We start from the raw sequence: 25,885 nt of genomic DNA on the forward strand, positions 1-25,885 counted from the left end.
ATTTTCCAAACATCCCTGTCATCATCAGAAACAGAGCTGCCCAAACTCCTGCATGTCCACTGTGCTACTGAGAACCAGTAACAGAGAAAACAGGCACCCTGATAGATCCAACTTTCAAAGTAACCTCAAACAGTTCCTAATTTAATTAAGGATGGCTAGCCCCTAAGTTCTATATCCAGAATTCACAAAAAATAAGAATGGTCAACGTTTATTTTATTCCTCAAGAGCCTATTCATAGTGTACATCACAGTGTACTAGATGCTGATTCCCAGGCGTCTTTGTCATCTGCACCTCTGCTCCTTCCTATTCTTTTTATTATTTTTACGCAGTAGACCATTTGGAATTGATCTGATATTCTGGATACTTCATTTGACTGAAGGGTGAGAACCACTTAGGCCTTATATCCTTAAGACCTAACAGATTTTCTGCCTTCAAAAGGAAACAGAAAGAATTCATGTGCACTGTTCCACTTCTGGTTAAATGAAAGAGGCTAGTAACTTCTCTAGCTCAAGTTCTCACATCTCTGAAATTCCTTCTGGTACCCCATAGAAGATGTACAATACATGCCAGGAACTATTCTGGGCTCCCATGACAGGGTTCAGGCAACTTTCACAAAACAGGGTAGGCAACTCCCAAGGTCTTAAATAATGTCAAGCCTTCTCCACACCCAGAAGAGTACAGACTGATTAAAGTTACTGTGCCATTTTCCAATTCGGCCCAGGTTAGGTGATCCTACCCGTGAGACTGATAATATAGAAAGTCCAAATCTCAAAGCACATTTTAATGTTAAAATATTTAAGTCTTCTAGGAGTTCCCTTGTGGTCTAGTGGTTAGGACCCAGCACTTTCACCTCTGTGGCCCTGGTTCAATCCCTGGTCTGGGAACTGATATCCCACATCAAACCACTGCATACCCGAGCCAGAAAAAAAAAAAAAAGCCTTTTAAAAATAATAATATCATGGCCAGTCTACATATATTGTGGGAACACTGAATGTATCAGAGTTCAAAAAAAAAAAAAAAAAATCACAGCCAAAGGCAATAAACCAAAGGAAGTCCTAGGAAATACATCTAAGATGCCACTTTTAAAACTTCATGACAAGTTCATGGTTTGGGATGCAAACTGTCATATTTGGAACAAATGGGCAATGGGTCCTATTGTACAGCACAGGGAACTGAGTGTGCCTGGGTCACTCTGTTGTACAACCGAGAGTGAGGCAACACTGTAAACCAACCACACTTTAATTTAAAAAAAAATACTTCATGGAAGCTAGTGATCTCTTGAAACATAAATAAATTTCTAGAAATTGTTAAACTAGAATAGAAATCCAGTAAAGAATTCCTATGCAGAACTTAATAATAAAGTAACCCAAAACTTGTTCTAGGGGATCACTGGGTCTCTCTACGTGTTCTTATCTCACCAACTTTAAAAAAAAAATCCAAAATATGCACATGTTAGACTGCAAACATTGTTAGTATAGAGCATATGTTCCTAAAATAATTGATATTTTTCAGAATATGGATTTAACTGAAGAATTGCTTCTTTCTCATGACAACTGGATTGGGTACACCCCTAATCTTAAATGAACCAAACCTCATGAAAATTAATCTTGCTACCTTCACTGAAATCTCTGCGTCAGATTAGGGCGTTAGGTCAGGAAGTTACTTTATCATCCATGTGCAAAAGTGTCCTATATCTTTCTGTCAGTGAAGTTATTTTGCAGAGAGGATACAGAGGGCTCTATTATGACTACTTCTTCTTCAGTAACATTTAGTCTATATTGAAAAATAATTAATATATAAGTGCTTTTCTTCCTTTTAGGTTTTCCTATGGAGGCCACCCATGGGGTAGACTGCAACAGCAGTCTTTTAACTTCAAGTCATCTAAACAACAGAGTTTTCCATTTATTTAAAAAAAAAAGACAAAAAAAAAAAAACCCTACTCTTAGAAGCTATCAACCATTCCTGAAAAAATGAATGATTATACTCTTACTGGCGCTGGAATCACACTCGCTCCAAGGCGGTGAAGGTCTCGGAAGGGTTAGAGGGTCTGGCCACAGCGCTGATTTGCTCCACTAAGGTTCTCTCTCTTCCTGCTATTGTTTCTGTTTTGGGTGTTATTTTGTAGTAACAATACCTTACATGAGACCTACCCTCTTAGCAGATTTTTAGGTCTATAATACAATATCTATGAAGTATGGGCACAATGCTATACAGATCTCTAAAACGTAATCATCCTGAATAACTGCAACTTTCTGCCTGTTAAACAGAAACTCCCCACACTCCCCTTATACCGGAAGACTAAGGGAAAATTACAGATTGTGTCACTTCCTCCCAGGAGCCCTCCCTAAGCTACCAGACAGGTGGGTGCTTCTTCCCAGGGGTTCTGCTCGCTGCTCGTTCATGCGTTCTCCAGTACGACCCTGCTGGCGCTTTTTGGGGGTACTCTGTGCTCCTCCTGAGGGTGTGCGCACCTGTGCACCAACGCAGCATGTCTGCCTAACTGGGGAGCCGAGAGGGCAGAAACCAAGTCCTCCTCGTTACATCACATACTCATGGCTCGGCAAACACACACAGACACTGAATGTCTGAAGTACAAATGGACGGATAAATGAAGGAAGGAGCCGACAAACCATCAAGGCTTCGGCGGGAGACCAAGGTGCTCTGTTCACCCCGTGGGCACGAGATGGCCCCGCGGCTCTCCAAGCAGGTGCCGCAGCAGAGACACTTCTGGGAGCTCAACTGCCCCAGGATGGCAAACCCAGCCACCCTCGAGAGCTGGCAAATACACAGCTACCCTGTCACATCTTCCTGGGGCTATTTTTGGAGGGGACTATAAAAATTGCTTTATTCAAAAACCATGAGATTGAAGGTAGAATCTCTACCATTTTTCTCCCTATGATTCTAGGATCATTTGCAAAGATACAAAGGGAAGAAAACCATTTTCCCTAGTTTAGTCCATGGAATTCTCTGACAATGGAAAAGAGCTGGAGTCTTAGACAGCTATTTCCTTAAAAAAAAAAGTGTATATTATACTGCCCACTTCCTGTGTTAGGAGCGAGCCTATCATTGAGATCTAAAGGTTCGGGAATTTTCAGATAACTCCTTGTTATCTGAAACGCCTCATCTCTGCTCTACTTTCTGGACCAGGGAAGTGTCTGGCACGGAGGCTGTTAGAACTTGTCCTAAAAGGGCTATTTCAGAAGTTGGAAACAAGTTAAGACCAAAATACGAAACAAGCTTTCTTTATTACAGTGGGAGCAGCAGAAAAGGGCTTGATGGCAGGGTTAGAAAGGGCCAGGAAGACATCTCTGGAAAGAGTTAGCAACAGTTTCTAAAGAATAATGTTTTACAAAGTCTTAAATGTGTAATCATTACAGAGAACTGAACTTAAAGGAATGTCACTAAGATCTCAGAACATTTTTACACAAAAATTAAAATGCCACTAACATTATATATGATAAACTAGACCTCTAAACCTCGTAATCAGAAGTGTTAGTTCTGGAGCCAGTACTTTGAGAGAGATTTTAATAATTCATATATCAACATGTTTTCAAGTTCTTTTGTTACAACTGTTTAAAAGAGAAACTCTATGTCATGCCAAGCATCAAGTTTTGCCACCTTCGGGAGGAAGGACACTGTCCCTCATAAAACCACCTTTTAACACATGCTACTAGTCTTTGAGTCAGGGCTCAGAGATTTTATTCATATACATGGATAAATATGTGAACTCCAAGCCTAGCTACTCTACAAACATTGCTTTTTTCTATCATAAAACCTGGATGTAAAGGAGCCTGGCAGAGCCAGCTTACCAGCAGTAGTCCAGCAGGTGTGGGGGAAGCACGGGGATGTAAATGTGCTGCCAGTACATGGGGTAGAGCAGGGCGACAGATCCATGGACACAGGCAGTCAACTAAAATCCATCAAAGGACAACACCAGTCAGTGGCCGCTGACCCTCCGAACAAAATGACATGCTCAAGTTATCGAAGACGGATGATAAGCATAAAACAATTTATGTAACAGCCTAAGTCACGTTATCTGGACTAATTCTGCCTGTAAAAAGTCTTCCGTTTTAGAATCCCCTTTGAAAAATACAGAAACCGCAAAGCGGCTTCTTGGGCATCTTATGCAGACAACTACCTGAAAACACAGTGTTTGGGGTCCAAACTGAGAACATAAATAAAAGTAAACCTGAAAAATGAGGCAGGCATCTTAGAAGGCATCGAAGGAAATTACAGTTTGTGCATCACTCAGATTAATGCGCCCCGATTAACCATGGAAGGAGGAGAGGCTGAAAGCTCCTGGGGGATATCATTAGGGCAAATTGCCAAAGAATGAAACACGAGCCAGTCAGGAGAGTCTGGAAGCTGCGGTAGTGCCAGGGGACTTAGAGGTTCGACAGTTGGAGCCTCAGGAACGTGTGAACCGCGGGCTACGGTATCAGGAGACTTTGCTCACTGACGCAGAGAATGTCACTATTGACCAGCGAGCTGCCCAAGCTTGACAGCTGTACTACAGGAAGCCAAGGACATCATAATTTCATATTTAAACTGTTCATTTCAGATTAACATTGTGTTTCCTAGCTTTTTATCACAACAGCTGCAGACACACGGATGCTATTTTTGCCATTCTAATTGTTTCGTTTTGGCAAGAGGTTAATTAAATATTTTTTAATGCTTAACAAAGGGATACCACTCTTTTTTTTCTCCCTCCTACTGACCCTCATCAGAATTCTTTCCCTGAGACTTTGTTTACATTTTAAATTATATTTCTGTAAGTTCAAATCATTGTTTAGTGTTTAAAGCAATAATTAAATCAGCACTCTTCATTTTAATGTTTCACTACAGTCTGTATTTTCAAGACATTGAATAAATAAAAGTCATTGTATTCAGCTTGAAGATCAGAGTTTAAAAATAAAACCATCTAAAAATGAACCCTTAAATTTCTATGAACCATAATCTCTATTTTATTATACAAAAAAATTCAAATTTATATTTAATCAAATTAATTCAAAAGGATAAATGTAAACAAAGCCGTCAATCTTAATAGCAACATTTGTCTATATTTAAGGGTAAAATTGTTCCACTACATTCTTAAAAAATCAATTAAAATAACCTAATCTGAACCAAGAACAAACATTTTGATTAAAAGTATATTCACCTTTGTCATTTGTGTATTTTTCCAGTTAGATTTTTAACAAATTTTATATTGCAAAAAATGTCTTTGTTCCATCTAGAATACTATCACTAGAGGGTTTTAGTTCTTTGCACTTACAAGTTTTAATAGTTTATCTACAGTATTCCTTCAATAAATACTGTTTTTCAAATTCCTTAATTAGAGCATGCAATATGCCACTAGGAGGCATTCAAATACTTCTATTTAACAATAAACCAGGAATTTATTTATCTTATATAGCTGAACTAGAGGGAAATGAAAATGGAGTTGATGTGAGTTGTCTCAATTCTTAGGAGTGCTTTCATGTACTCCCTGGTTGAAACGGAGCAACTGTAAATGCTTCAGTGTAACCTGATGGGCTAAAAGCACTTATGTAGCTGTGAAAGGCAGTTAATTTACACAATTTCTCCACCTGCAGACAGATGACTTTTTAAAATAGCTCATTTAAAACTGTTTTAGGAAGGAAAGTATTTTTTTATTACTGAGAAAATAATGAACAGTGTAACAGGAGGGAAGATGCATTCTCAAAATGAGGGATAATAATAATGGCAGCTTATTTTACTGGGCACACCTGACGTCCAAAGCACCCTATTAAATGCTTCAGATACGTCCCCTATGCCCTTAACAGTCATCTCGAGGTTATGGATTTCTAGCTCATCAGACACAATTATCATCTGATGAATCTGACCTGTTTCTTAGAGGATGATTTCTGCAATGAGAAGCAAAGTCACAAACTTTCTGCAAAGGCCAACATCCGAAGGAGGGGCATCTCGTCTAACCAGATCTACCAAGAAAGAAGGAAGCTCTGCAGGATCTGGCAACTTGTTAGGTACAGGGGATGGGTGACAGGGAGAGATAAACACACTACCCCCACCCCACCACAGTTGCCGGCCTAAGCAGCTAGAGTGAATTATTTAAAGTAATAAAAGTGTCAGGGTTAGGTAGAACTCTAAGGAATTTCTCTTGAGAATATTGATTCTGTGAACTATGAGATGTGTAAGTAGAGATTTGCAAAGAAGGCAGAAACATACCAAAGGCGATCCCTCAGACCCACCTACGTGCATATAATAAATATGTGGTTTTAGAAACAGAAAATACTATCACAGCATAGACTTTGGAGAGAAGACAGTAAAGCTGTACGTAAAAAAAAAAAAAAAAAAAGAAAAAGAAAACAATTAGGAAAAAATACATTTACTAGTATGTATTTCGTAAGGTGCGTAAGGTGACAACACCAAAGTCCACTGCATTCAAAGTTAGGGCGCTGCCACTTAGAGGCTGTGTGACTCTGGAAGTCTGCAAATAGAACCACATCTTGGTCTCCTAACCTTTAAAATAAGAAATGTGGAGTTCCTGTCGTGGCGCAGTGGTTAACGAATCCGACTAGGAATCATGAGGTTGCGGGTTCGGTCCCTGCCCTTGCTCAGTGGGTTAACGATCCGGCGTTGCCGTGAGCTGTGGTGTAGGTTGCAGACGCGGCTCGGATCCCGTGTTGCTGTGGCTCTGGCGTAGGCCGGTGGCTACAGCTCCGATTGGACCCCTAGCCTGGGAACCTCCATATGCCGTGGGAGTGGCCCAAGAAATAGCAACAACAACAACAACAACAACAAAAAAGACAAAAAGACAAAAATAAATAAATAAATAAAATAAAATAAAAATAAAATAAGAAATGTATGCTAGATGATCTGTAAACATTGTCTCTGAGAGAGCTAACATTCGTTACCCTTAGATCAGACCAATTCTATCATTTTACCTTTTCAGTAAGTTATTTTTTTTCCATACGGGTGGTTGACAGAACATCTTAACAGGACTGTAATTCAGCTCCACCTTCAAAATAGATCTAACGATAATCTCTAAAAGCCGTAAAGGGCTGTACACTTGGAAGGATGGACCGTACTTGCTTAATTCAACACACTTTTGGAGTACCTGCAATGTGCCATCAAAAATCTCTGCCAAGCAACACGGATACAGAACAGAACAGACCAAGTCCCTTTTCATGAAGTTCCACGTCAGTGAGGAGAGCAAACAATAAACAGTAAAATACACATTAAGTCGGTGAGAGGTAAACTCTACGGAGAAAACGAAAGCCACGTAAGAGGAGAGAGATGATAGAGCGGCTATTTTAGGCAGGAGGACTAGGGACAAACTCTGATGTGGCCACATCTGCGCGGAGACCAGACTGAAATGAGGGGGCCAACCACTGGGGACTTGGGACAAGAGCGTTCCAGGCAGATGAGGCAGCACGTTCAGAAGCCCTGAGCTTGGGAACGTGTTTGGCGCCCTCACAGAACAGTAGGGAGGCCGCAGATTAGACCAGAGTAAATGGGAGAACAGCCAGAGGTGTGGTCAGAGAGGCAAGCAGGGTGGGAGCTGGAGAGCCTCCTGGGACATGGCTGAGACCCAGATTTCATTCTGGGGGAGTTCTGGCCACACCTCTGAAGGGAGTGCTGGCTGGCACAACAAGCTATTATTCACCTGGAACCGGTCCAGAACTATACAAATTACGCAAAATCAATGACATAGTTTAGGAGAAGTTTGGTTTGCAGAATAAAGCACCATAAGGAGGATAAAAGTGGTACACTGGGTTAAGCATCTGGCATTGTCACTGCAGCAGCTCGGGTCGCTGCTGTGGTGTGGGTTGGATCCCTGGTCCGGGAACTTCCATGTTGCTGGGGGGGTGGGGGGGGAAGATGACCTACCATAGGCAAATGAGATCAAAAAGAGTCTATAAAAATACTGAATCACTATGTTGTACACTTGAAACTAGCTTAATATTATAAATCAAATACACTTCAATGAAAATAAGAAACGAGATCAATTTATTAAGCCAAGTAAGAAGAATCTTCTTATTTTCAGGTTATTATGACAGTGAATCTTGACGTTTAAAGGGAAATGACGATCATTTTCCTTTGGATTCGAATTAACAGGATTCTCTGGTCCGTGATGGGGCTCCTCTAACCCCCTGCAGCTGCACCTCTGACGTCACGATTGTTCTTCATGAGAGCAGAGGACGGGGGAGAAGGGGACTCGGTGCTTGGGTTAGAACACATCCCTGGCATTACATCCTTGACACGGAAGGAATAACACACTCCTCTCATTGAACACGGAGGAAATACAGCAAACGAAGAAACATAATGTACCGAATGAAAGTTTAAGAAAAAAAGCCCTATCATCTTTGTTAAATGGCACAGGAATATTTCAGTGCACATACAATTTCATAAAACATACTCAATATATTGAACTGATACAGTCCCAGAGTACTGATGAATGCAAAATAAAATCACTGGGATATTTATTTTCCATACAACGGTAAAATAAGTCCATTGGAAACCAGGTGAACGAGAGAAGTACTGAGGCCTGTGAAATCAGACAGTGAAGCCTGACCACAAAGGTGGAGTACAGAGAACTCGGGTGTGGAATAAATGTACCTGGGACTTCTGGTCCCGGCCACAGGCCTGATGGAGTCCTCTCACGGACGAGGGTGTCAATAGCTAACGTTTATATGATACTAACTCTATGCCAGGCACAATTCTCGGCACTTGGTATCCTCGGATTTAATCCTACTATGAAATAGGTACTGTTATCATTACTCCTGTTTTACACATCAGAACACTGAAGCAAAGTTAAACCCAACTGCCTAAGATCTCACCACTAGCGAGCGGCAAAGCCTGGATACTGACCCCAGCAGGCTCCACAGCACAATGACCACTGTGTTCATCTTGTGGTATACAGAAAGATTCAAAACTCCCATCACTACAGGGCTTTGAATAATATATACCAGCTGAAAATATGTTATCCCAATTACACAGTGGGACTATGAGTCTTGGAACTGACAAGAAAAATTCAGTTTATGATAGAGATGCAATTTACAAAACGTGTCTCAGGCATCAGTCTGCAACTTCAGCAGAAAAACAACACAACAGAGATAACTGATAAAAAATTCTACAAGGCTGGAGTTTCCGTCGTGGCTCAGTGGTTAATGAATCTGACTAGGACCATGAGGTTGCGGGTTTGAACCCTGGCCTCGCTCAGTGGGTTAAGAATCCGGTATTGCTGTGAGCTGTGGTGTAGGTTGCAGATGCGGATCAGATCCCGAGTTGCTGTGGCTATGGCGGAGGCTGGCAGCTACAGCTCTGATTAGATCTCTAGCCTGGGAACCTCCATAGGCCATGGTTCGGCCCTAGAAAAAAAGACAAAAAGAAAAAAAATCTGCAAGTCATTATCTCAATTTGCATCTGCAAATATATTTAGATAGAAGCCAAACCAAAGCTCTTTCCCTTTGTGATAGGAAATCTCACACCTTATTCTTAGGTATAGATTTATTAAAGGAAATCAGCCTCCTAGTGAAACTAAGCAATGTTTTAAGCAATTAAGTAGACGTATTTTGAGGGGGGAAAAAAAGAAAAACTACATTATCAGATTTCCAAGGAGAAGACAAAAAAAAAAAAATGAGCCATCCAGTGTGATGACCACAGTGGAAAACAGCAGGATTCTAATTCACACGCTTTACAAGGAGAAATCTGTCCTGACAGCGCCACGCCCATCCTAGTCTCTGTACCTCTTGGCCAGACTGTGCCTCATTTTCAGGGAGAAGCCCCACTGCCATCAACTACATAAGAGTTCCATACGAATGGGGGAGATTTCTGTCCCTAAGACTATATTTATGCACAAAATCCAGGAAATATTGATTAGAGACTTCATTTGATTTCTAACTGAATCAATATTTAGTTCAGAAATTTAATCACTATAAATAGCTACAGGTATACAAAAAAAAAAAAAACTGCTGCAGATGGGAATGTGAAAAATTCCTCATGGAGAGAGAAAAATTTTTTAGTGGAAAGCATAAAGAAACCATCTGTGTAAACACCTTAGTTTATATTCACATTTAAAAGTATAGGACAAAAAAGGCAGCAGCAGGGTATCTCAAAGAGCAAAGTTATCCCAACCACAAAACATTCTCACTAGAGCAAAATTCTAACACTCGAAATAAGTGACAGCTGTAAAGAAATGTTTAGAGAAATAGTAATTTCCTAGTACACTTTTCTTTTGCAATTTTTTTTTTACATTGCAATATTATTTTTTATTTCATTCTATTTCTTCATCCTCTTAGGATGGTAAATTCTGCTACTTTATTATTAAAAATTCACCCTGAGCTCTCTGCATCACACCCAAGTCTGCTGGAAAGTTCACTCAGCCTATAGTTGGTCACTGGTTTCTTAGCTTTTCCTAGCCAAACAATTCTGATTTTTTTCTCGCTTGCTTGCTGCTTTCATGTACTCGGTCATTCATTTGATAGATGAGGAAAATCAGGCAAAGCTAAACCTACTGCCCAAGATCACACACCAGTAAGTGGGACACCAAGCATGTTGTCAGGGGTCACTACCAGTGCTGGGGCAGAACAGTGAACACAGACGAAAAGTCTCTGCCCAAGGAGCCCACACTCAGCCTCTATGGGTGACCGTGACTGTCACGCCAGCCTGGCCTTGGCTCTGAACTTCTGTGGCTGTCAGGTTGCACACAAATGCCAGGGCCTCCAAACACACGTCCTTCCCTATAGACGCTTCCCATCGCTGAATTTCCTGCTTCCTAGTTCACACTCCAGCTTCTCTCCACACCGACATCTACACACTGGGTTCTAGAGGACTCTAAGTTAGGATAAGCATGTTAATTATATTAAAACTAAACTGAAAGAATTAGGCAATTATTTGAGAAGAAACAGTACTCTGAAAGAATCATCGCATTTAACAGGAAGAACCTTAGAGATTGTTCTTGCTCAATTCTTTTACTTTTTATGCAATAAACTTCAGAATAAAAGAAAAAAAAGTGGCTTAAATGAAGTCATCTAGTTTTCCAGGTTAGTCAGGACTAAAACATAAATCTCTAATTGTATTTAATTAATTAATTAATTTGTCTTTTCTAGGGCTGCACCCGTGGCATATGGAGGGTCCCAGGCTAGGGGTCCAATCAGCTGCCGGCCTACACCACAGCCACAGCAACACGGGATCTGAGCCGCGTCTGGGACCTACCCCCCAGCTCACGGCCCAGCAGGTATCATATCCTAATAAGCAAAACCTGGTGCGTATCTGTCCTTTGGGGTTTCATTCTAAACTCCTCCCTCTACTCCACCTCCTCTCAGGCAGACTCTTCATCCAACAGACATGCCCTTATCACCCATGTTTCTAAAGGCCAGCATCATCTACCTTCCACGGCCACTGTCCAGTTCAGGAGGCAGCCTTCTCACTGTAATAGCCACAACGGCCTTTTAAGTAGAGGCTTATCTGCATTTCCCTACTCCATTTTTTCTTTAAGCACCCCAAATATAATGCGTCATCTTCCCCAAACAAAACTGGTCATATCACGTCCCGCATCCGCCTGCCCTTCATCTGCTGGATAAAATGCAAACCCCTGAACTTGGCAAACAGGATTCTTCACAATCTGGCCACTGCTTATCTCTCCACCTAGATTTTGTAGCAGGACTTTCTCTCTCTCCCTCCCTCTCCCTTCCTAGTCCTTTCAAGAACCGGGTGTGATTTGGGGTCAACTCCCTAACCCACCACCCTCCCTCCTCCGTTTCCCACATCAGAGTTCTGGTCACATGGACTGGCCCTGACTGACACTACATACTTTCTTGTTTTATTTATATTTATGATTCTAGAGAATCAGAAATAACTTTGAAATGCCCAGTATCTTGAAAATAATTTTTATCAATACACAAATGAATAAATACCCTTATATTCTATGTTTGGCAAACTCTACCAATGTCAGGTATCTCCTTCAAGATAAAGGCCCCGTTTTTCTACTCAAGTCGTTAACTTTTTTTTTTTTTTTTTTACTCTTTCCATAACACTATGTTATCACTTAGTACATTACAATGAATTATCGGATGCATGGAAGCTGTGCCCTCAATTTACTGCCTCTCAGCCCCAAATTCATGGTTTGCTTCCTATCTGCGAAAATCGATCTGGGCCCCAGGGATACTCTTTCTTCTACCAGGTGGAGGACAAAGGGAGCTCTGTCAGTGGAGGCCACTGGACCGCCTTGCAGGAGGCAGGGATTCTGGCTTCCTGGTTCCGTGTGCTCTGAGGCAGGGCCTGTGCATCTCCAGGGCCTGACCCCTGCAGGAGACAGTGGGCAGTGGTACCCGGCAGTAATACCCGGCGGCTCCTCCAGGTGGCCATGGCTATCAGCTAAGCTACCTGGGGGCAGGTTGATTACGCTCAAGCTCTTCCATCAAGGAGGAGGCTTGACTGGGTCCAGCCTCACTGAAATAAATATTCTAGATAAGAACTATCTTCTCTGCCCAAACTCCTTCTGCCGGGACCCCCATCAGCAGACTCATTCAACAACACATCTGTCAGCATGCATTTCGTAAAGCACTGAATCTCACCAAGGTAGTCACTGAAGAGCAAAGTAAAGCAACAGGCTCAAGTCCTTGAACTTGACCATTCTCACCTATTCTCAGAACCTGGAAGCAGGGGCTTCACTGGAAGGTGGAAGGGCTTTTACCGAAGGTTTGGCTGTGGTGCCAGCTGGGAAACAGTAGCCTTAAAGGGTGGGATTCTGCTTCACATGGTGCAGGGAGTCAGAAACAGTTTTATGGCGCTGCTTCTCCCACGGCCAGAACACAGGGGACCAGGGGTCCAGGGGTGGAGGTGGGGGGGCTGACCCTCTCACGGTTACACTTCGGTTACACTTAAGGGTGAAATGTCTACACCGTAAGCAGGACGGCTCCATCTTCTCGGGCAGACAGACGGCTCTGTCGGGCTGCTGGACAGGAGTGACATGAGTGGAGAAGATACATGGACGCTGAGCAGCCGTGGGTGGACTGAACCTGTTACCAATTTACTGCCTCTCAGCTCCAACTTCACCCCACTCTGCCTGACCTGTGGAAATAAATCTATACCCTTTAGACATTTTTTTCCTTTTAACAGCTGCCATGGTGTTAAGCTCTGTCCGGAGAGGACAATGAAGAGACGCTTCAGGAAGTAAGGGTCTGGCTTCCCAGCTCCAGTGACTCCCTCGGCGGCAGGACTGGCCACCCAGGGCCCGTCCTGCAGCACAGTGGCTGCCTCTGCAGGTGCCAGGGGCCAGGGTCCCTGGCCCCCACACGCAGGGATGGCTCTGGCCCCGCGGCCTCACAGCCTCTCCAGGATTGGCTCCTGCACAGAAGGCCCTTCCTGCACCTGGCGGTGAGGGCACCACGGTCGGTTGGCAACCCCACATGGCACCACCCTCTCGGCTGGCTTTTCAGGGAGCCTCCCAGCAGTGTGCCCAGCACTCATGTCTCTGTGAACTGCTTTCCGGCTCCCCTAACGGGGCCTCCCAGGAGGTGTGAAGGGATGGCGTCTCTCCATGGGCAGCTTTCCAGCAAATCCTGCCAGTGCAGCCCCACGGCAGCTTCCCAGGCACCGGGAGCCATGACTGCACCCTCTCCGCAGGGCCCTGGGTGGCACAGCCCCAAGGCTGGCGGCTGCTTCATGGTGGCTACACCTACACTCCTGACAGTTCCCCTCACTGCCTAGTAGCCCATCCCTGGCATGCCAATCCCAAGTTACAGTTTTGCATTCTTTATATTAAGCTTTTACTGTTCAAATGACTGTTGTTTTTCTCTCCTGATGGGACTCGGACTGATACAAAGGCTGTGACCTCATTATCTCTCCTGTACGTACCACACCGTGTGGAAGGACTCAGCTGGTCCATAAGTGAAGAAAGAGTCAATGAATGAGCCAAAAAATAAGAGCCACTTTTCGCGGGAAGAAAGCAGTATGTTTTCTACCTAAGCCTTTATGAAGGCCAAAAGATGCCAAACCGAGTTCCTATACAGACTGAACATAGGAACTGAGTTAAGATAGGAACAGACACTCAGGAAGCTGGAAGAGTTTTAAGATGCATTGATAACTGTCTCCAAGGAATTACAATTTTGGCAGAGATTTTTTTTTTTTTTTAATTACAATTCTGGAGTAGAAAACAGCTGAACACAAATCTTTTTTTTTTTTTTTAAAGACAAAGGTTTACATGGAAACTATTCTCTAACTTTTAACTTCAGAATTTATAAAGAAACCTGTCATTATTATTATCATTATCATTTAAAGAGACAAGTGTCAAAGGGACAAAGAGACACATTTTCACTTGTTAAAGAGATGCTGTCTACCCTGGCATTTTCAGTATCAGATGATCACTCCATATTTCATTCCATAATTAGTGAAAAATTTGTTTGAAAAACGTTTCCCTCTGACGTCCAACATGTAAAAGATTAAATATGCTGTACACACACACTCACATACAAACCCATGGTTCTAAACTTTATGTGTTGGTTTCTATGAAAAACAGAGCTCTTATCACCCCAAGAGCTGGAAGATACAAGCACTTCCCGTTTCCTTGTCTGAGAAGCTTTCTGCATACACTTCTTCCAACAAAGTGTCATGACCTCAACAGTCCGATTCCACAGCCAGTCACATTCACTTAGCAGGAGATGAAAATGCACTGTTCAGAAGAGCAGCATCCATGTCAAACAATACACTTGGAAGTAGACTTATTATGTGCAGCTTCAGCTGACATAATTGGTTGCTATGGGCTTTGGGAAGAATTAAAACTTTAGAAACTATTCCTAGAATATCTCTTCCTGAGAGGTCCGGATAATCATGTTTAACTGTACCACGCTGCTGCAGCTTTAAAAACATAAGGGAAAAGAGTACACCTCAATAACCTTAACAACGGAGCAGACCCGGGCGATCTTTGTTCTCTCGCCGACTGTTCAGATCTTAATCTCCCGAAAGATCCTCTGAGCTGCAGGCTTCAGATTAAATGCAGATACAGGTGGCACCATGAAGAGACGAGTCAGGAATACGTAAAATCCAGATGGAGAGGTGAACATTCTCTGGATTTCCCTTCAATCTAACTAAACCTCTGAAATCTACATTTTAATAGCTGACGTTCCCAGGGATCACGAGATTTCTTTTTGCAAATGCCCCTGATGAAATTACTGAGAGGAGGAGAGAAAAGCATATGCTTAAAGGCCTGGAGGCGACGATAACCAAGGAAGAAACTTCCGTTTATTACCACAATTCCAGCACTCAGAGCATACTGCTTGCTCTCAATACTCCAGGACGGACACGGACCACCCGATCCAATCTCTGTAACTAATGTGCTTACAGCCTCTGAGAGTGTGATATTTTACCAACGAAACACTGGCCAAAACAGGAGCTAACACTGAAGACATCTGCTCTAAAGGGAAGCCTCTCTTGTACCTGCTTCTGCAGGCCACAAAGATACACTCTAGTTAACACATCACTGACAGGATGACGAGAGAGCTCCTGTCAGACACCCGCCAGCCAGGTGCTGGAGACAAAACGCCTGGCCCCAGCTGACTAGTTAGAGCAGGTGTCGGGAGGTACAATCACAGAGGCACAGGACAAGGCTGCATGCCTGACTGATTTAGAGCCGACAACACAACTTTAAACAGCTATCTTTCCCTACCTCTGGTCACAAAACAGCAATAAGTCAACTGATACGCCCTTGTAACATCATGATTTATTCCTCTGCCTTGAATACATGAGATGCTGGAGTGACATTCTGCTGGCCCATCCGAGCTCGCCGGGGCCTTATACATCCAGGGCCTGCCTACAGCACGTACAGAATCCACGTTCCTGTTCAGGACTAACAGGAACCCTTGCGGGCGAGCTTGAGAGGGATACGCCAGTGGAATAATCACAAATCTGGTTACGGCCCAATTCATTCAACTCAAAACATAAAAATATAATAGTGGGTCTGAACAAATTACATGGTAGGTGAAGGAGGAAGGATCCATTACAGTTTTTAAAACGTAACAATACTCTTGATACTTTTGCTAACATATCTCACAACTAGTTTTCTTACTTTAAGATTTATTGCTATAAAGATAATGACAAATTATAATTTTAACTACAAGTAGTACCTAGAGGAAGGAATCCTCAAGAAAGCTGATTACCTACCAGTGTATCACCAGTAAAACCTCCAGCAAGCTATAACGCTGGCATATGTGATACTAGTAAAATTAAGACTATCAAAGAGTAAATCCATAGTTCCTAAAATTGTAATAAAGTTATGAATGTGAAGATAAATTATACGTGTTCCCCCAATAATTAAAATTTTGGCCATTGATTTTAAAAATGACAAATACATAAAACCCAATTTCTTACATTAATTTTAAGTACATTCCAGTCTTTATGGCACATAAAATACCATAAGAATGGAAAAAAGCTTCACTGATAGTAGTCTGAACCTCCATGCATTCACTGACATCTTAACAATTCCTTCCTTGGTCATTTCAGAGATTTCACCAAACTCTTTCTAAAAAATCATTTATTTCTAATTGATGTTATGGTACTAGTCTTTGACCTTAAATGTTTCTATGCTTGGAATTTATAGCATATGTATGTGAAGTGTGCAAGATAAATGCAAGTAAAGCAGCCTCCCCCATGGAAGAAGGGTAAGGAGATCACAAAAGCAAAGCTGAATTATGTTGCCTTTATCAGTCCGACCGCCCCGGAGAATGAACCAAAACAAGGCTATTAACTGAGAGGTGACATCACCACCAAGTTTGCAGGTACCCTCATAAACAACTGGTATGAAGCCAACCTCAAATATAAGAAGCAACTCCCTGAATAATGCTAATAAGCCTCTATTAAAATAATTTATCTTTTCATTCAAAGTTAAAGGGTAGGCATGTTAACTTTTAAACTGCAGATCTAGTCTATATAAAATTATAGCTAATAATCATTTAACCTTTTGTGTATAAAATTCTAAGCATATATACATTAATATACATGTGTATTAATACATGTGTACACATACATGTGTATGGGTGCACATATATGTGTATGGGTATTTACACATTTGTGTATATAGATTGAAGTATAACTGACCTAAAACAGTACATTAGTTTCCGGTGTACAATACAGAGATTCAGGATTTTTATACATTATGACATATCAGCACTATTAAGTCTAATAACCATGTGTCACCATAGAAAGTTACTGCAATATTATTGACTATATTCCCTAGTTATGCATTACGCTCCTGTGACTTACTTAGGTTATGACTGGGACTCTGGACCTCTTAACCCCCCTTCATCAATTTCACCCACCCTCCCACCCCTCGCCTCTGGCAACCACCTGTTTGTATCTGTGAGTCTCCTTTGCTGTGTTTGTTTTGTTTCTTAGACTCTACATATAAGTGAGATCATGTGGTACTTTCTCGGTCTGACTTACTTCACTTAGCACAATACCCTCCAGGTCCATCCATGTGTTACAAATGGAAAGACATTATTCCTTTTTACGCTGAGTATATCCCACTGTTATTCCTTTTTATGGCTGAGTATATCCCACTGTACCCAGGCCACAGCTTCTTCATTCATTCATCTATTAATGGGCACTCGGGTTGTTTCCACATCTTGGCTGTTGTGAATAATGCTGCAGTGAACAATGGGGCACATATATCTTTCTGAAAGAGTGTTTTTCTTCTCTTCAGATAAGTGCCCAGGAGTGGAACAGATGGACTGTGTGGTAGTTCTATTGCTAATTTTTTGAGGAACCTCCACATTGTTTTCCATCAGATTTACTTCTGATGTTTTCCTACACAGACCAGTTTATACAGTCACTCACACAGCTCACTCCCACACTTTGTTCAGACCTCATCAGAAGCCTTCTCTGACCGCCTCACACAAAACTGAGACCCGCCTGCCTCTTTATTCCACACACACTCACTTTCTCCCTGACCCCTAGGTCCTCAGCACTGTAGGACATAAAAGCTATTTATTTGCTCCTTTCTTCATGTGACTCATCAGCTGGACATGCCCATGCCTGGACTTTGCTTTGCTCACTGCTGAATCCTTGGAGCCTAGAAAGTGCCAAGCACATAGCAGGTGTGTAATAAGTATGGTACATGAATTAACCTTGATAGGAGTTTAGTTCATAGGTCTCTAAGACAGTCTGTACAACTGTTTTAATCTTCAGGACAATATCCATATAGAAACACTCTTTATAATCTTGAAAAAAATCATGCTGAAAAAAGTGGTAACTAGAAAGAGAAGAGGGTGCATAAATACGGATGGTTTTTACCTCAATGGTAAGTTAAAAACAGCCAAAAAGCAAATATATGAAAAGTACCAAGTAATTCAGATTTAATGTCTTAATATCACTTTAAGACAAAGAAACTAATGAGCAGCTCTACTGACTGGCACTTATGCTCTGCTGGAACTGCATCATTTCTCTACACTCGCTCCTTCAAATGCATACAATGTGGTTTTCAATAAGTAAAATAATATATTTTCAATGGGGGGGGCAGGAAAAGTGGGTATATCAGCATTACATTTCAAAGTCTCAATATTACATTTTTCTCCATTAGAGAGTAACACCATAACCCACAATTAGAATTAAGAGACAGAGTTTGACATTACCTGTCTCCAATTAGCTATTTGGCCTTGGTGTGGACATTTAACCTTTCTTTGAAAATACCCTTCTAGGATCCAGCGTTGCTGTGAGCTGTGGTGTAGGTCACAGACATTCAGATCTGGTGTTGCTGTGGCTGTGGTGTAGGCTGGTGCCTACAGCTCCGATTAGACCCCCTGGCCTGGGAAACTCCATATGCCGCAGGTGTAGCCCTAAAAAAAAAAAAAAGGAAAGAAAGAAAGTACCTTTCTCATTGCCAAATCCTAAATCGATATACTGGAGAAATCCTGACGCTTTTTCGACTCTGAAATACCAAAACTTTATATATAGAATGAGGTTTGTATTTCTACTATCAGAGAATAAAACATAAAAATACTATCTTAATCCATTAGCCAAGCTTGTGAGGAAGTTAATCCATGAAATATTAAATGACATTTTAAAATAAATATCTCATACATTACTCAAAACTGTATTTATATTTACATTGAAATGTTTAAGTCAAAAACATTAACATTTTAATGCTTAAGGTAGAAACATCATTAGGAAATCCAGGAAGGTATTTTTTGAATATCTTTCTATAACCCAAGAAAACTCCTTCTATTCTGCCTGCCTTTACCACAGTAATGAAAACCTCCCAAAAGAACACTTTAGTGAGTGACATAAAACCTGTGATTAGAAAAATGCTATTTTGACTTTTAAGTTATTATCAGCCTGAAGAGCTCCTCCAAATCAGAACTACTATAGAATCTACTCCCAAACCAGTACTTGGCAACAAAGATGAATCTACCTATTACCAGGTTAGGATAGCAGCTATTATCACAGGGCCCCTTGATTTCTTTCAAGTAGCTCCAATGGAAAAAGCCACAAGTGAATAATAAAGATCTCATAATAGCTCTTAAGAATTCTTTATATGGGAGAAGGCACTAAAATGAACTCTGGAGAGTTAAAAAGAAAAAAAAAAAAAAAACAACTCTCATCTTCTGATAAGAAAAAATAATTAACCTGACTTAATGCACCCGCGAAGGCCTTCTATAAATCAGACTTTTGTCCTTCAAGAGCTAGATTAAAACCATATATCAAAAAAGCGTGTAGATATTGTCTTACGAGCACACCCAGAACATTTTTAAACCTGCAGAGGTTCATGGGTCTTTTTGTGACATGCTCAATACGTCCTACTTGGGGGTGGCGGGGGTGGGGGCGGGGGGGGGAGGGGGGTACGCACGGTGCTCAGTTTGCCGGAGGTGATGAGGATGCGCCTCTCGTGCAGCATGCTGGCGTACAGCTGCAGCATGTTGCTCACGTCCACGGCCACAAAGTACTCCGTGAGGTTTCTCTGTGTGAGCGAAAAGAACGGTGTCAGCTCCAGCTCATGGCGACGAGGAGGGGAAAAGGTTTTATACATCTACCACACGTCCTCAAGTTCAAAGGGGTGATGATTAAGAACGGTATTCATTAACATAATTACACTTCATGCTATTCTGCGGCCGCGCAAAGCGAAGAAGCACGGAACGCTCTATTATTTCCTGAACCACAGTCCTCCTCTCGGAAACGTTCTCAGAGGATCACACGTCTCCCACCCTCTCTCCACGCGCACCTGGAAAAGAAGCCAGTTTCCTGGGCCCGACCTAGACCTGCTGGATTGTCATCTTCAGATGACAGCCTCAGGGGCTGTCTTCTAAGAAAGTACTGCAAGTAGTTCTTACACATACTGAACTTTGAGAACTGCTGCTCCAGACAACACATTTGAGTGTTTCTGCATTTGTCCATCACTCAGCAGGCAACAGCACTGCCTGATCCTACACATTGTGTATAAGGCAAGCATAGGATGAGACGGACTTACAAAGCAGATCTTTGGTTCTTTATTTAGGAAGATCTCTTGTTTATATACGTGTGAGGTCTGCTTTATACCACTATGACCGAATAAAATGGGTGTTAGTTTAATCTGATTCCTTGATTTGACCCACTTTAAATGGTTTTCCCACATGAGAACCAAATTAGGGTAGGCTACTGAACTTCCACTTTTAGATGCTCGCCTTCTGACTGATTTTAAATGTTCTGCACTCAAACATAAAGCCCGTCAGAAGGCAACAAAGTGATGGAGAGACTGGGTGAGTGATGACAACAGACTGGAACCCTAGTACCAGATGACCTATGACCTAGAGGGCTCAGACTTCTAGCTGAGAGAGAAAACACAAAATCCACTTGTTCCACTTCTGTAAGGTGGAACCCTTACCAGATGGAACTTGTAACACCAGTGAGTGATGCTCAATTTGGTGGGGAGAGATTCATTTCCTGTTTTCTCTGCTTGAAGCCCACCCCACCCCCCACTTCAACTTGTCAGAACACAAAGTCACGTCTGTGGCATTCAACATTAATAGCTTTCCTACAATCTCAAAGATAACTTCTGGATGTGAAATTGCGTCTCAACACACAACGCTGCCTTATGCGCAGGCCCTTGCTTTTTTTTCTTTTTTTTTTTTTTCTCTTCCCTAAACAGGATTTTTTAGAAATCAAATATCTTCATGAAGACGTAGAAATATATATTCTCAGTGGCAGTTTTCCCTTAAGATGGTTCTTTAAAACTTTAAAAGTCATAGCCATTAAAAAACAAAACAAAACAAAACGGTAGTTTGTTAAATCAAGCTCTTAGCTGTTTGTGAGTAAATTTAAGAACAGTAAATAGCGGGAGAGTGGACAGGAATGATTCTCACTTCTATTAGCAACCCCGGAGTGTTGGATGGAGCTGCCCAAGTCAAGGCATGGTGAGTCAGCCTCCAGGAAAACCTAACAGGCACCTGGCCCCCGCAGATGCCCACGGGACTGGAGGGCCTGTGAAGTGGGCCTCGGGTTTCCATGGTCCACTGTCAAATGCCACTGACAGGTGGATATTAAGAAATTTATGCCCTCATAACCCATGTGCTTTCAGAAAACCAAACACTCAGAAAATATTCTGGAAGAACAAGAAAGTTCTGAGGAAAATAATACATATTCCTGAAGTTGATGTTTCTTTTCCTTCTGAATGATTTTTACTGATTTATTTTATCTTTCCAAAACGAAGCTGAAAAAAAATATGAAAGGGACTATTTTATATTTCCTTCCCAAACAGCATCCAGAAGTATATCTGTCAATTCTATTTATCCCTGTAAACTTTGCTACAGATAGTAGCAGTAACTACTAAGCACTGAAAGTATTTCTAGTAAGGCTACAATCAGGACTCTAAAGAAAATGCAAAATATGGCAATTTTATAATTCCGTATATCCCTCGAGCCTTATGTACTACTTAAATTAAAAATCAGAAGATCAAGTCCAGAACATCTAAGACTTGAACGGATATCTATGTGTGTACATGTACATATATGTACACATCCGTTCACACATGTGTGTATATATACATGCATGGAATCTAAAATACTATAGGCATTTCACTAAAGTCACCAGCTGTGTGAAAATACTTCCCATGGCCAATACCAACAGAAGTCACCTCCTGAAACACCTCTTCTACCTCATCCAGAGCTCAGCACCTAACTGACCACATACTACCCCACTCAACCATACCAAAGGCTAGAAAGAGTTCTTCTAATATAATTTTCCTTATGTACAACCGGGTATTAAGAAGGAAGTAAAGCAGCAGATACACAGAGAAGAAAAAGAGATAATACCATTATTCTTTATTTTTTCACTATTTCACACAAACACAGTTTGTGGTAGGTATAATGTAATCTATTTCTCTACGAAGAAATCATTAAACAGTGAGACCAAAGCAAGTAAAATTTACAACATGAGTAGAATAAAAAAAGAAAACTTACACTCTCGGGTATTGTTGGGAGTCCAGTTACATCAGGGGCAATGAAGTAGGAATGCTAATGAACAGAAACAAGTCACATTGAGAAAAAGAGAATTACAATTTGGTAGCATTTCATATCATTTGAGATTAAAATTTTTTTAATAAAACAACTAAATAAATACCAAGGACCGACACTCAGGATTTGTTGAATTTAAGAGATTCTTAAAAGAGAGAGCAGGTTTATATGATATTTAACAGAAACTTCTTCATACAAAAAGTCAAGTGCTGGTTAAAAATATTTCATTTTAAAATTAAAATAAGAATCCTGGAAAAAGTTTATTAAAACAAAAGAAGTATGTTACTGACAGACACAAGATTGATTGATTGATTGACAGATGATTTTAACAGTTAGTTTAGGAAGCCTAGAACAAAAAGGTTTGTCTGCCCAAGAATATATCAAAATCTATTAAGATTGTTGAATTTCTCTGGTAAGTCATCACAAACTTCTCTTGTACATATCAGCCACTATGTTATTTAGAAAGCAGAAATAAAAATAATCTTTAAATATTTGAAGCTTCTTAAAAGTTAAGTAATATCCCAAAATATGATCTTTATACACCCACTAAACAAATATTAGTTTAGCTTTCATGATACTGAAAGCAATACAACAGTTCGTAGACAAATTTGTACAAAAAGCATAAGGTGCCTACCTTCATGTTTCACATGTTTCCAAATTTTATCGCCCAGAATCAGAGTTCAACTCCATTCCCAAAATCATGTCATTTTCTGTTCACATTAAGCTCCGAAATCATTTTAGTATCTTACCTAAGGACCTATTTAAAGAGTGTGTGTGGCGGGAGGAATCCTATAGCCAATACTGAGTCCAACTGAACTAGTCGGAAGAAGGCTAGTTAACACAGTGGGACTGTATAATTTTCCAAGGGAGAAGAACAATCTGAGAAAAACCACAGGGTCTCCTGAGACCCTGTGACAAAACATGGGACAGACCTTAAGCTGACATCACCGCTACCGGCAATGAGGACACGCATGGATTTGTCTCTATTAGCTACGTTTATGTGGACAGATTTTTAATCGTGCTGTTATTTCACAGAGCTATGCTTTAAAAAGAGAGTATAAACAGAAAATAGTAACCTGAATGATTTCCTTAGAAGAAGCCAATATGCCATTTCCCAAAGGACTAGAATGAATCTTAGAGCTGTAGTGAAAGAAGTAATTAATTTCCCAATTTCACAGTGATTTTTAGAAGCCAATGTCCTTTTAACTCACCCGTGCTAGGGAGGGCTGATCTTTCAGAACTTGCTCACTGGCAATAAATATCTCTTGGTTCTTACAATACATGAGAGAAAAAATGAATATTTTACTTTCATGGGAGAAGTTTACACAACAATTTGCTGTGTATCTGAGACAAACCCAAGGAGTCACGTTACCCACTGAAAGTATTTGAAGAACATTAATTAAAAATGTTTTAACTGCTGATTTGCTAATTTTATGACAGTAAAATCTTGAAGTACTTTCTTCCTGACTGAGAGTAGAGAATTCTGTGGATATTTAATGATTTTGAAATACCGTTTCAAAATAAGCATTTACATTAGATATTGACATTTCATAAAATCTCTGTGATATTCTAAAGGTTATAATGTCAAGTCATAAAAAACTCATGTGCTAAAACATTCATGAGATGTGAAACTGAGAAAATCACAGTAGTTTCTCAAGACTTGTCATATTTTTCTAATGGAAATTCTGCAAACAGACAAACAAAAATTTCTTTTCTACTTGTGAAGGAACAAAAACTCCTATGACCATCAGTTCTAATCTGGCATCACGGAACTAAAACCATACTAGTGGTTGAAGACATGGGTTTTCACCCCAGTTTGCCACTCAGTAATAGCACAGTGCTGGCTTTATAATCTGCTGTTGAAGTCACATGAAATTACTAAGTGGACAGTATATAACGGTTTATCAACCAGCTGAATTTACCAAGACCTAAGATACTATATTAAGAATAAGTGATCAAGGGAGTTCCCGTTGTGGCACAGTGGAAACAAATCCAATTAGTATCCAGGAGGATATGGGCTCAATCCCTGGCCTCGCTCAGTGGGTTAAGGATCCGGCGTTGCCGTGACCTGTGCTGTAGGTTGCAGACACCGCTTGGATCCCACGTGGCTGTGGCTGTGGTGTGGGCTGGCAGTTGTAGCTCTGATCTGACCCCTAGCCTGGGAACTTCCATATGCCACAGGTGCGGCCCTAAAAAGCAAAAAAAAAAAAAAAAAAAAAAAAAAAGTAAGTGAACAAGATTTGAAACCTACCATAGACTAAAGATTCAAAAACTTACACATAAGGCTTAAATTATAAAAACAACTATCATACAAAGAAACATAACACGGTTACTCAATTCCTTTACAAGATTATTTCAGATACAATAAAAATTTCTATATCAAACAAAACTTCCATTTACCAACAACTAGCATTCAAACAAATTTTCATGGTATTTGTAACCATATCATTTCACATAACTCCCCAAACACTTTTCTCAAAAACTGACTCAATTTCTCAAATGGAGAAAGAAAAGGGAATATCAAAAGAGATTAAATTTTTGCCTCAAATCACATACTTAGTGGCTATGATTTAAAGAAAAATCATCTAGTTTTCAGGTTATTAAGAGGTCTAGACATCTTAGATTTACAGTTCTTATTAATAAAGGTAAAGGATTTCAATATCCAGTATTTCTGAAGTGTATTTTGTAAGATATTTACACTCTGGAACAAGCATGACGTCAACCTTAGCGAATACATTTTTATTTCTCAGGAACCCTCTATAATAGCTGCCTCTAGTATCGTGGCACCTGCAGTGTATTTCCCTAACCCTTTAACGAAGTGTTAGAATCAATTTATAAGTACAACCCTTTCAAAGCAAAACACTTATTTTCAGAAAACCCAGAGCTTCTCTTCCTTTCTGGGCATTTTCCCTTCCTTTCTGCTTCATTCCGGCCAAACAGAAACCTGGAATCTTGTGGCTTCGGGGACTATGAGGTCGAGTGTCTCCTTAACTGTTCTCTCTGCGTCTGCTCCCTGCTTCCGTACAGATGACCTGGGCAACAGCTTGCGCCCTCTGCTCTGTCCTCTACATTCTGTCCTTCAAATAGCTCAGTTATTCCCATGTCTACATCTGCACAGGACTCCCACCTCTGGGTTAAAACTCCAGATGAGCCTGGCTTTCCCGCCCCGGATCCCTAGATGGCTATTGCACACTGTCGCTCCGACACTGAGCAACAAGAGAGGATGCAGACAGACAAGGTGCCGAGGCCATGAGAACACTGTGTGCCGTTCTGACAAGAACTTTTGATGGAGGTGCAGAGAGTCAGTTCTAGACCAGGGCAGTCTATGAAGAGGCCTGGGTAAAGCAGGAAGGTGTACAACTGAGAAGGCACGATGCTCACTCGAGAAGATGAGCAGAACGACGTGACCAGGGCACAGAATCCATTCA

The 25,885-nt window shown here is 41.1% G+C and overlaps 1 protein-coding gene across 1 annotated transcript in view; it reads right to left on the bottom strand.

Annotated features, from left to right (window-relative positions):
• DENND1B (DENN domain containing 1B) overlaps positions 1–25,885 on the bottom strand; it is a 244,302-nt gene that overhangs the window by 96,689 nt on the left and 121,728 nt on the right. Inside the window, 3 exon segments of the mRNA XM_021064483.1 lie at positions 3,810–3,910; positions 19,820–19,930; positions 22,404–22,457. Coding sequence (XP_020920142.1) covers positions 3,810–3,910; positions 19,820–19,930; positions 22,404–22,457 — 266 coding nt within the window.

This window comes from Sus scrofa, chromosome 10 (genome assembly GCF_000003025.6).
Source record: "Sus scrofa isolate TJ Tabasco breed Duroc chromosome 10, Sscrofa11.1, whole genome shotgun sequence".
Classification (NCBI taxonomy): domain Eukaryota; kingdom Metazoa; phylum Chordata; class Mammalia; order Artiodactyla; family Suidae; genus Sus; species Sus scrofa.